General features: G+C 37.4%; 1 protein-coding gene across 2 annotated transcripts in view; it reads right to left on the reverse strand.

Annotated features, from left to right (window-relative positions):
- DLGAP5 (DLG associated protein 5) overlaps positions 1-11,406 on the reverse strand; it is a 36,530-nt gene extending 25,124 nt beyond the window's left edge. The window contains exons 1-4 of one of the 2 annotated variants that reach the window (XM_010982954.3): positions 11,267-11,406; positions 9,138-9,376; positions 2,868-3,061; positions 280-342 (exon numbers count right to left, since the gene is read on the reverse strand). In XM_010982954.3, the coding sequence (XP_010981256.1) occupies positions 280-342; positions 2,868-3,061; positions 9,138-9,375 (495 nt within the window). In that variant the 5' untranslated portion in view covers position 9,376; positions 11,267-11,406. Of the gene's footprint in view, positions 1-279; positions 343-2,867; positions 3,062-9,137; positions 9,377-10,890; positions 11,030-11,266 lie in introns of those variants that run through there. The other variant, XM_064485970.1, reaches the window with a different exon arrangement.
- Positions 11,407-11,645: the final 239 nt, after the last annotated feature.

Raw genomic sequence — 11,645 nt, forward strand, 5'->3', positions numbered from 1 at the left:
ATATTTGAAGCCCAGTAAACAAACAAACAAAAAAGAATGTGACACAAAATTTGGTATAGATCTCAAAAGGGATGTCTGGGCAAAGAATATTTTAAGTGACTATTTCCTAGTCATCTAGCCAAACTTGATCTGTCACCATGCCAGTAACGATGATTTGAGTACTATTAAATCTAGTAAAATACTTGACCTGGTATTAGATTAAAAACGAATTTACTTACTCTGGGGAAAAAAAAAGTACAATTTGTCATTTTAGTGAAAATGATCTACTATCAATTATACCTTAGTCAGCTCCATTTGGTCTTTGACTTTTGATCTTGTAATCCGTACAGAAGATGGAACAGCCTTAAAACAGTCAAAAGAAGATAAAGTTAAAAAAAAATTAATTCTATGCCTCATTATGAAATAAAGTTCCCATTTTAAAGTTAAATTTTATCCTTAATCATTTATGGCAAAAGATACTTGCTAACTTAAATTACTATTTTTTTTCTGGCTTGATTTAAATTACACTTAAGTTTATAGCTTCAAAACTTACTCATATTTCTCAGTAAAGAGAGAGAAGAAATTTCAAAGCATATTTTCCAGGTATTAGAATCCTCATTAAAATGATTAGCTAGACATATTTAGAAGGGGGTAGATAAACAGACTGGAGTAAAGGATCTTTTGTTTTCTGTTTATGAAAAAATACTGTACAGCTTACTTCCTTAGCTTTGACAATTTGCCTTCAAATCTCATGATTATGCATTTGTCCATTGTCAGTAAGAAAATGGAGACCTGACCTCAAAATGTGGAAAAAATTTAGCATGAGAAATACTGATTAAAAAATAAGGTATATCAACTCTGTAAGATTTCTTAAGAAGCATGATCAGACTTCTCTAGATGAGAAGTCATTTTCTTCTCTAAATCTCTGTGAAAACCTAGTGCTAAAGAAATTAGGCTTTTCTCTAGAGTGTATAAGGGGAGCAAAGTTCAGCAATGACTATTATCTAAATAGAATGAAGAACAATTATTGGTGAATCTTACCTAACACAATGATGTGTCTCTTGTGCCTCCTACGTATATGTTTAACATATTTTAAAATAGTTGTTATAGTTTAGACCAATGATTGGTAACCTACATATTCTTGAAAAGCTAGCTTAAATCTAACCCCTTCTAAGAGGTCTTTGCTGTTCCTCCAAACAAACAATCTTTCCCTCCTCTAATGTATACAATATCTTTATCTGTATCTTTACACCTTGAACCATATTCTATTAATTTGGACTGTTATCTAGATGGCCCAAATAGCTTTTGTTTAAAAAGGTTAATATTCACCCACTTAAGCTTGTTCTTTTTCTTGCCTTCCTCATTCTTTTAGTAGCGTCAAAATTTGTATTTCTGCTTGAACTAATACCTTCAGAATCATCATCTTATTTCTGACTCTTCAATTTCCTTCACCCTACACCATCTACTTGGTCACGAGTCCTATCAAAATTATATCTTAAGATGTCTCATATGAGATCTGTTAGAATGGCTATTATCAAAAAGTCAAGAAATAGTTAAGTGTTGGTGAGGATGTAGAGAAAAGGGAACTCCTGTGCCCTGTTGGTGGGAAGGTAAGTTGGTACAGCCACTATGGAAAACAGTATGGAAGCTCCTTAGAAAATTAAAACTAGAACTACCATATGACCCAGCAATTCCAATTCTGGTTATTTATCCAAAGAAAATGAAAACACTAACTCAGAAAGATATATATGCACCCCCATGTATATTGCAGCATTATTTACAATAGCCAAGACATGGAAACAACTTAAGTGCCCATCAATGGGTGAGTGGATAAAGAAAATGTGATATATACATATATAAAACATACATACACATACACAAATGGACTATTATTCAGCCATAAAAAGAAGGAAATGTTGCCATTTGTGACAACATGGGTAGATGCTGAGGACATAACGCTCCATGAAATAAATCAGACAAGAACGACAAATATCATATGATCTCACTTATATACTTCCACACTTATGTGGAGGCTTAAACAAAAACACAACCTCACTGATAGAAAACAAGATAAATGGTTGCTGGGCGGGGGTGGTGGCGGGGGTCTGGGGTCTGGGTGAGGGTGGTCAAAAGGTACAAACTCTCAGTTTTAAAACAAGTCCTAGGAATGTAATATACAGCATGATAACTACAGTTAATAATACTGTATCACATATTTGAAAACTGCTAAGAGAATAGATCTTAAATATTCTTATCACAAGAAAAAATATTTGTAATTATGTGTGGTGATGGATGTTAACAAGACTAACTGTGGTGATTATTCAGCAATATATACAAATAAATCAATGTTGTACACCTGAAACTAATATAACGTTATGTGTCAATTACATCTCCCCCCAAAATGATGTCTTACACCTATTTCTTCCTTTTAAACCAATGGCCCAGTCCACTTATCTCATCTCACCTATTCTATATATAGAGACTATTAATAGACTCATAACTGGTCTTCTTATCTATAAATGCTTCTCTTTCCAGGCTGTAATCCTCAAGGTGAGGGTAATCTTCCTGAATATTACTTTTATAATGGTCCAACCTCCTTTATAAGCTTCTCTAGACTCTCCATATTCTACAGAATAAGTGCCAAATACTTTGGTATAGCATTCATTGTTCAGCCTGGCTCTGCTAGCTTTCCTAGTTTATCCAGTCTCAACCAGGCTACATCAGGAGATCTGGTTTTCATCTTCTGAGTTACTATTAGGTCATTCCCACCTTCTACCAACTAGTTAAATGAATAAAGAGACTCAGGGGAAACAGCTATCTAATCTTTTAAAGAAAATTCCAGTTAAAAGGAACTATTCCTCTGTAACAAGTTGTGATAGTAAGTTTACCTTTTTTGGCTCAGCTTTCATAATATTCTGGTTTGACAAAAGAAAACAAGGCATATCAGGTCTATAAAGACCCACTTTAAATATTCCTCGTTTAGCTTTCTCTCTCTGCTCTTTCAATTTTTGAAGTTGCTTTTCTTCTTTGTATTTCTGGAGCATTTGTTTTCGTTGATCACCTAGAATAGTTTTTGTTGACCCTAAGTAGGGGGAAAAAAAAGAAAAGGAAAAAACAGTATATAAAACATCTTAGATAAAAAGTAGGCAAACATCTTAACTTCTAACTTCAACTGTTTAAGAAGTGTTTTTAGTAACTTCCTGTTAATTACTTAGCACTTCAAGTTATTTCCACCCCTGTTCTTTTAAAATTTCTATTTCTTTTGCCTTCACTTATTCAAATACATATTGCTTGCTATGTACCAGGCATGCATTACTTGACTTTTAAATTAATTAACTTCTATGACAGCCAGCTTCCAAGCTGATGTCCAGTCAGTCTTACCTCTGGATAGTCATGCCTTGTGTCATACCCTCCCCCACACTGAACAGGCTGACCTGCATAACCAAGAAAGTACTGTAGAAACGATGGAGTGTGACTCCCAAGACTAGGTCATTAAAGAAAAGGCAGCTTTTGTCCTGCTCTCTCTTGGATCACTTGCTCTGGGGCAAGCCAGTGGCCACATGGAACCTTAAGGAGACTCAAGCAGCCCCACAGAGATGTCCACATGACAAAGAACTAAGGCAACCTGCCAAAAGCCAACATCAACTTGTTGGTCATGTGAATAAGTCATCTTACAAGCAGATCCTCCAGTCTCAGTCAAGCCTTCAGATACATCCCTAGATGACATCCTGTGTACAATCTCCAGAACCATCCAGGTAAGCTGCACCCAAATTCCTGACCCACAAATACTGTGCAAATTAATAAATGTTTTTTGTTTTAAGCCACTAAGTTTTGGGGTAACTAATACCATAGTTTCCATTGATATTAGGACAACTTGTTAGGTTCCTTAGCTCAGCTTAGGTTTTCCATCTAAATATTAGCATGTTTATTTAAACTATAAAACATTTATAATGTTTATTTAATTTAATGTTTATTTAAACATTTTTATATGAAAAATACACATAACTACTATCTATGAAACATTTCAGACAGTAAGAATAAATAAGAAAATTTCTGCCCTTGAGGGGCTCAAGTGAACACAGGTTCAGTTCGGTTTAGCATGAAAAATAATAGGAGAATGCACACAATACAGAATCAGTAAAAACCACTGTCTAGGGAGCTCAAGAAAGGTTTCTCAGAATAGAAAACACCCAAGAAGGGTTCAGAGGAAAAAGTATGTGTTTACCCACTGGCTAAGGGTTAAAAATAATCCAGAGAGATAACTGCATAACTGAGTAAATTTACTACAAAAAGGCACATACTTAAAATGGGTGATGATTTTATAGTACGTAAACTTGACCTCAACAAAGTTGTTTAAATAAAAAATCTAGGCAGAGAACAGAGTATGTAAAAACTCTGATGATGAAAGTGGTCAGTCATCAACAAATCCCCTGTATCTTTGACTTCTCTGAATGTTCCCTTTATCTCTTGATCTAACCGAAACCTGGCTCTCCCCTGAAGGCATTTCTTCCCCAGTTGTCCTCTCAAATGGTTGACAGTTTTTTCTCCCATGCTAGAATATCACTGGACCTAAAGAGGAAAGGTGACCTCATTGGTGCTTCCCAATTATTTCTTCCTCTTCACTAAAAGATCCCAGCTTTACATTTCATGTCATCAGATCAGACTGTCCAGTACTCAATTTGTCTCAGGTTTGTTTATCCTTCCTTGAAGGTTTTAGCTTCTGGCTTACTGTCATTATCTCCATCACTATTCTTGTACAAATCCTGATGATTCCTCCAATATCCTGGCTTCTCAATTCTTAGGTGTCCTTTCCTCCAATGACCCTTGCTTCTGCTATATTCAGCTACCCATTCCCATGGTCACATACAGAGAGTATTTCAACATTTGTCATATCATAGCACACATAAATAACATTTACACAGCACACTGGAGCAGAGAGGCTGCTTGTGATCAAACGCAACCAACCAGCCAAAGAGAGAAAGATCTGATCAATCCAAGCCCTGCCAGAAACTTCAAGGGCTGAGAGGGCCAATATCTTGTCACACCTGTATTCATTTGCTAGCACTTGAGACCTCATTATTACCAATGAATAACTATGTCCTTCTTATGCCCAATTTCAAGCAATCCACTCTCTGATTACCTTATCTTTCCAAAAATTTTTTGGCCCCACCATGACCTACCTACACTCTACTGATCTACAGTCATCTTTTTACTGTCTCTCACCTCCCTCATGTCCTCAAGTGTTTTCTTAGCCAATTTAGATTCCATAATTTATCATCGTAATCACTACCTCAACTTTTTGGCCCCTCTCTCCTGTCGTTGAACTCTGGCAAAGTTCCAACTCCAGTTAAATGCCATTTTCTGCCTACTTCCCACCTGCAATGCCCAAATGAGTATGGTTGAAAAAAAAAACAGACAAAAGCATGCTACCTCTTCTCTTTCTATAGTCGGCCTTCCATATCCCTGGGTTCTACATCCACAGGTTCAACCAATCACATATAGAAAATATCCAGAAAAAAATATTCCAGAAAGTTCCAAAAAGCAAAACTTGAATTTGCCTTACTGGCAACTATTTACATAACATTCACATTGTATTTACAACTATTTATATAGCATTTACATTGCATTAGGTATTATAAGTAATCTAGAGATGATTTAAAGTATACAAGAGGATGTGCAGTAGGTTATATGAAACCACAATGCCATTTTGTTTAAGGGACTTGAGTATCTGCAGATTTCGATATTGGGGCAGGGGTTGGGGTAGGGTGGGAAGGGTGGTAGGGGCATGTTTACTAGAACCAGTTGCCTTCAGATACCAAGGAATAACTGTATTTATGACTACACACTTATGCTGGACCCTACATTTCCCTATTTCATTACTATCTCATTTTTTGGAATTACTATTTCATACATTATTCTGTCCTCAAATCTGCAACACTTCGTCTCTCATCCGCATTGAAAGCTCCCATCCTGATAACTGAGCCTACACATTTCAGCTTCCCTCCTAGATGAGCAGTGTGCTCCTACCCAAGGCCAATCTCGTCCACCTAGCTCTAGATTCTATTCCTTCTCACCTACTCAAGGACATTCTTCCAGCAACTGGCCCTCTCATTCATTTTTCTCTCTATACTGGGTTGTTGCCATCATGAAGTTATAAACATGCAGTAATTCCTCCCAACTCACATCCTCATTAAGCCACTTGCTTCATTTCTTTATTCCTGTTAAATGTAAAATTCAAGAGCACTATCTATATCTCTATTTCCAATTCTCCTTCCGTCCCTCTCCTTCACTTTTTTCAAAATTATGAAAAAAATCTCAAATATACATACAAGTAGAAATATAACAAACCCCCATATACCTATCACCAAGAGTCAACAATTATGAACATTTTGCTGCACTTTGCTTTTTTCTCAAGTATTTGAAAACAAATTCCACTCACAAAATTTCATCCATAAATACTTCAATATCACCTCTAAAAAATAGACATTTTTTTCATAACCACAATACCATTACCATATCTAACAAAATTAGCAGTAATTCCATGTCACCATCTATTACAGGGACCAGAACTAAACTTCCCTGTTTGTTTCCAAGGGGCCTTTTTTTAAACCACTGGTTTGTTCAAATCAGGAACCAAGCAAGATCCACACATTGTATTTGGATGTCTTTTAAATTTCTCCATCTGAAACAGATCCTCCTCCCTTCCCTTCTTTTCATGTCATTGTCTTGTTGACAAAAACTAGACAGTTGTCTTACAGAATATCCTGTACTGTGTATGTCTGTTTGCTTTCTTGTGTTTTTTCACTCATTCCTCTAGCCCTGTTTTCTGTAAACTAGAAATTATATCTAAGGGTTTGATTAGATTCACCTTCAACTTTTGGGGCAAGAATGTGTCCTCAGTGGTGCTGCCATTCTCTCTTGAACACATTCCAACCGGGCTTTCACTTCCTGATCATCCTTCCAACAAAACTACTCATCATGATCACCAGTGACCTTCAAAGTGGTGAAATTCAAATTCTCACTTCTAGTATTACTTGACCTAACAAGCAGCACTGACAGAGTTAACTAGTCTCTCCTCCTTGATATGCTTGCTTCACTTTTGTTTCTAAGATACCAGCTCTTTTGGTTGTCCTCTTAACTTTAGGTTGCATTTCTCCTCAGTTCTTAGCTGAGTTCTTTTCCCTTGTGTCCTCATCCTAAAGGTTGGAATGCTCACCCCTCTTCTATCCTTTACCATGTCAAAACTCTGCATAACCACATCGTCTTATAGCTTCAAATACCATGTATAAGCTGCAACTCCTGAATGTATATCAGATTTCTCCCCTGAACTCATCTTGTATATCCTACTACCTTTACATAATGTCCTTTTACATGTCTAATAGGCATCTTAAACTGAACACATCCAAAACTGAACTCTTAATCTTACCACTCCCCAAAATCTGTTCCTCCCTCAATCCCTTACAATTTAGCAAATGGCTACTCCATATTTTTATGTGCTCAGGCTAAAAACCTTGGAATCATCCTTAACCCTCTTTCTTTATCAACCTTACATCCAATCCATTAAGAAATCCTATTGGTTCAACCTTCTAAATATATCCAGAATGCAACCACCTATCTTTAGTGCTGTCACTCTGATCAATCATCAACTAAATCTTTGCAATAGTCTCCTAACTGGTCTCTCTGAGGCCATCCCACAATCTATTCTCAACATAGTTGCCAAAGTGATGCTTTTAAAACATAAATCAGATTACATCAACACCCACCAATCCATTAATGGTTTCACATTTCACTCAGGGTAAAAACCAATGTCCTTATAATGATGGTCCTCGGGGCTCTATGGGAGCTAACCTGTTTGCCTTCTCTAGCCATGCTTACCTACTTGCTTTCTCTGGAACATATCAAGCCTACTCCCACCTCTAGGTCTTTGTAAATGAGAAATAGAAGCTATTTTAATAGTATATTGACAGAGTTGAACTTTTGTTTCAAAGATTTTGGTCAAGGAATGGAGCATGTGAGAGGGCATGAGTAGAGGCAAGAAGGCAACTCAGAAGACAGTATCACCTCTTCTCAGACAGAAAAAAAAAAGTCCAGTTCTTCATTCTAAGGCCATCTTATATCATTCTATGACCCAGTTTTCATTTCCTGTAACTCCTAAAAGATGTTATTCTTTAATCTGTCCCCCTCAACTCCCAACCCATTTCTTTTGACCTTCAAACATGCACTGATCACTTCATCTCAAAAACAAAATCCAAAAAAGCAACCTAGAACACTTCAATCCAATTCTTTTCTCTCACTTTACCTTAGAATCACAAAAATGAAATATCTGGAAGAAATAGTTTAGCCTAACACCTAACAGAATCAATTAAGCTGAATATGTTGAGTGTCTTGGATGTGTCACATATTACACTGGTTCTGAAAAAATGATAAAAAACTTAAGCAGTGAACACTTAGAACAACTTGACATCTCATTTCTTTCTCTATAAAACTTCTGAGACTATCTCCTTCCACCATTTCTTCACAATTTATCCTTGCTTTATTTCACTGCAATTGAGCTCCTCGTGCCTGCTATATGAATACAACTCAGTAGAAGTCTAGTGACTCCTTCCAATTAAAAGCATGCCATTTCCCAGTTCTCTTCCTACTTTTCTGTAGCATCCCTTGCCTTCTAAGACACTCTATTTTTATTATTTTTATCTTTTGTTGAGATCATTTCTTTCTTTATTAGTTGATTCTTTCTTTTTTAAGGACCTCAGATCCCTCTGGGCAAACTACAAACATGAATTCTTTGCTCTTTCTCATTGGCAAAGTATCCTTAAATCATGAATATATCAATCAGTTCTATTTTTATGTCCCTTATCAGTTTATCTTCTCAATATTTATCTTACCCAAGCTCCAGAAGTAAGAACTTTAGGATTTTCCTATAAGGCAATATACATAAAAAGTGTTATAATCCTCCATAGGTAAATGGCTTTACCCTAGCTCAGGATGTTCATAGCCTTTACTTGAAACAGACAGTATTTAGTTGTAGAAAACACCAAGTTATTGAAATGGTATATTAAAACTCCATTCTTCTGGTCAGGGTTTTTTTAACCTCAGGTATTAAACCAACTTTTACTCACTCTTCAAAGCATTTAAAATTACAATAGCACTTTACTTACTTGGCTTGACACTGGCATTTTCTGGAACAAGCTCTTGAGATGTCTCATCTAACTCAAAAAGAATTCTACCTTCCAAGGCTGGAATGTTGACATCTTTCAAACCAAAGTGTCTATTTCGTTCATATTCCTTATGTCTGTTTTCTTTCTGAGACAGTGATTTTCTATGAGCAATTTTAGTTCTAATCATGTCAGTACTTAAGTCCTTTCTGTGTCGATTGGCAAAATGTGATGAAGACATCCTATCAGGAAAAAGAAAGACCAATTTACATGGAGTTTCATTTTATTATTTAAAAAATTAACATTCCCGGGGGAGGGTACAGCTCAAGCGGTAGAGTGCATGCTTAGCATGCATAAAGTCCTGGGTTCAGTCCCCAGTACCTCCTCCAAAAATAAATAAACCTAATTACCCCCCCAAAATTAAAAAAAAATTAACATCCCAGTTCACCTCCTATCCCACCTCAGAGCCTTATGAAATAAAAATTTTAAAATACAAAGTGGAATAAATATGTGACTGAAGACTAGGAAGGAGGTTATCAAAAGATAAGACACTACAACCTATTTTGGGGTTCTGAACAGGATTTGCTTGACAGATGAAGTGAAGCCCAGGAAGCTAAGGTTCAGAAAATAAATAAGAGGTTCTAGGCTTACCATACATAGAGAACATTGCAAAATACAGTATGAAGTAAAGGTGAAAACAGGAAAAGTTAAGTGAAGGACAGTATACAGAATAGTTTCCTTAATCTTCTCCTGGGGATGAATGCAGGCAGCCTGGCATCTTTTCTCAAGCCAAAAAACAAAACAAAACAAACAAAACACACGAGAGGCCTGTTAGGTACGAAAGATAAACAGGCAGTTAGATTGAGAAAAAGAAGAGTTTTCAGAAGAAGTGACACGGTGATACAGAAGGATAACCACATCAGTTTTCCCTGGTGAGGGCAGAATAAAATTCCTTTCAGCTATGTAAGAAGTCATATAATTTACTAGGCATATACTTTTTTCTTAGAAAGACCCTTGAGAAAGTATTCAAGCAAAACAAGGGAGAATAATAAGAAAGACGATGTCATGGGCTCCAACGTGGAGTAAAAAATAAAGAAAAATGGAAAGGCTAAGGACATCACCTGTACAGCTGGTATAGAGAACAACAAGCCAAACTGGAGAAAGAAGACTGGTTCTCTAGGGAAAAGTCTTGACAGCTAGAAAGGAAAGGAAAGAAAAAAAGGACAGAGGGTCTACCATTAGGAAGTTTAAAATATAAGCACACTATACTCTTCAACAACAGGAATAACCAAGAAAAGTTCACTAGAACATTGCAGATAAAAGAAAAATCTGCACAAGAAATGCAACAAATGAAAATGTTACATGATTTTAAGCAATCAACAGAGTGTAAAAAATGAGAATTCATCCGATGCTAATAACATTCTCCTTTAAGAGCCCAGGGAAAGTGATAAAGGACTGCTTTTTATCAAGAACTCTTCTCTACTAGTTGATTTGCCACTTCCTGCAAATATTAATTAGCTAAATATTAAAGAAAAATTAAAATTATGTATTAGTTATTTTAAAATAAAGCATAGCACTATACACAGCAGAGAGAGAGAGAGAGAACTAACACTGAAGGTATATTTAATCATCCTCTAAACTCTAAAAAGGTAGTATAACTGCCGTTACACAGATAAGGTAAATTAAATGCCCACATTAGCACAGCTAACGCAGTGGAGCTGGAATCCCAAGCCAGGGAGCCTGGCTCTTCACATACATCTAAATTCTCTTCTTTGGCTGACAGGCGCTCCTTCCAGCTTGAAAGGCTAGAATGCCTCAGTCTTGCCTAGAGGTTGTCACCTCGGGCGTTTTTAGTTGTCGTAGAATCTGGAAGGAGCTACAGGAATCATGTTGGGGCCAAAGGCCAGTTACGCCCCGGTGGTCAAATGCTGACTGCTACGTAGATCATGGCAACAATATTTACTCTTCCGGGGGGCTGCGTCATCAGCTTCGGGAAGGACAGGTAAACTAGTCCTAAGAGACACCTCCCCTAAGCGGCGTCCAGCTCGCAGCCGCCAGTCCTCAGATCCTTCTAGACCTTCTAGAAGGAAGCGGACCAGCACCGTCCCTCTAACTCTCCAGCATCCACTTACCTGAGGCAGTTTCTAGCGTGAAACCTCAACCAAACTAAAAGTAAAGGAACCCTCTGGGCTTGGACGACCACCGCCGCCTCTGAAGAAGGAACGCCTACTACCTAAAACTCGGCAAAATTCAAACTTCCCACACAGAGCCTCTGATTGGATGTATTTTAACCAACACTTCCGGCAAAAGTGCCCGCCCCTTCCCCTTGATGAGGCTTCCGATTGGTTCGCTCCTCGCACTATTTGAATTGATTGAAAGGTGAACGGACGGTTCAAAGGCCGGGTATGAGCGGAATCCATGCGCCGGGCCGCGACCCGTATTGATGACGGGCGGAGTGGTGGGAGTGCCGTAGCCGGGCGAGGGGCGGAAGTGGCCGACCCCTGACCCCGG

Source organism: Camelus dromedarius, chromosome 5 (assembly GCF_036321535.1).
Source record: "Camelus dromedarius isolate mCamDro1 chromosome 5, mCamDro1.pat, whole genome shotgun sequence".
Lineage (NCBI taxonomy): Eukaryota > Metazoa > Chordata > Mammalia > Artiodactyla > Camelidae > Camelus > Camelus dromedarius.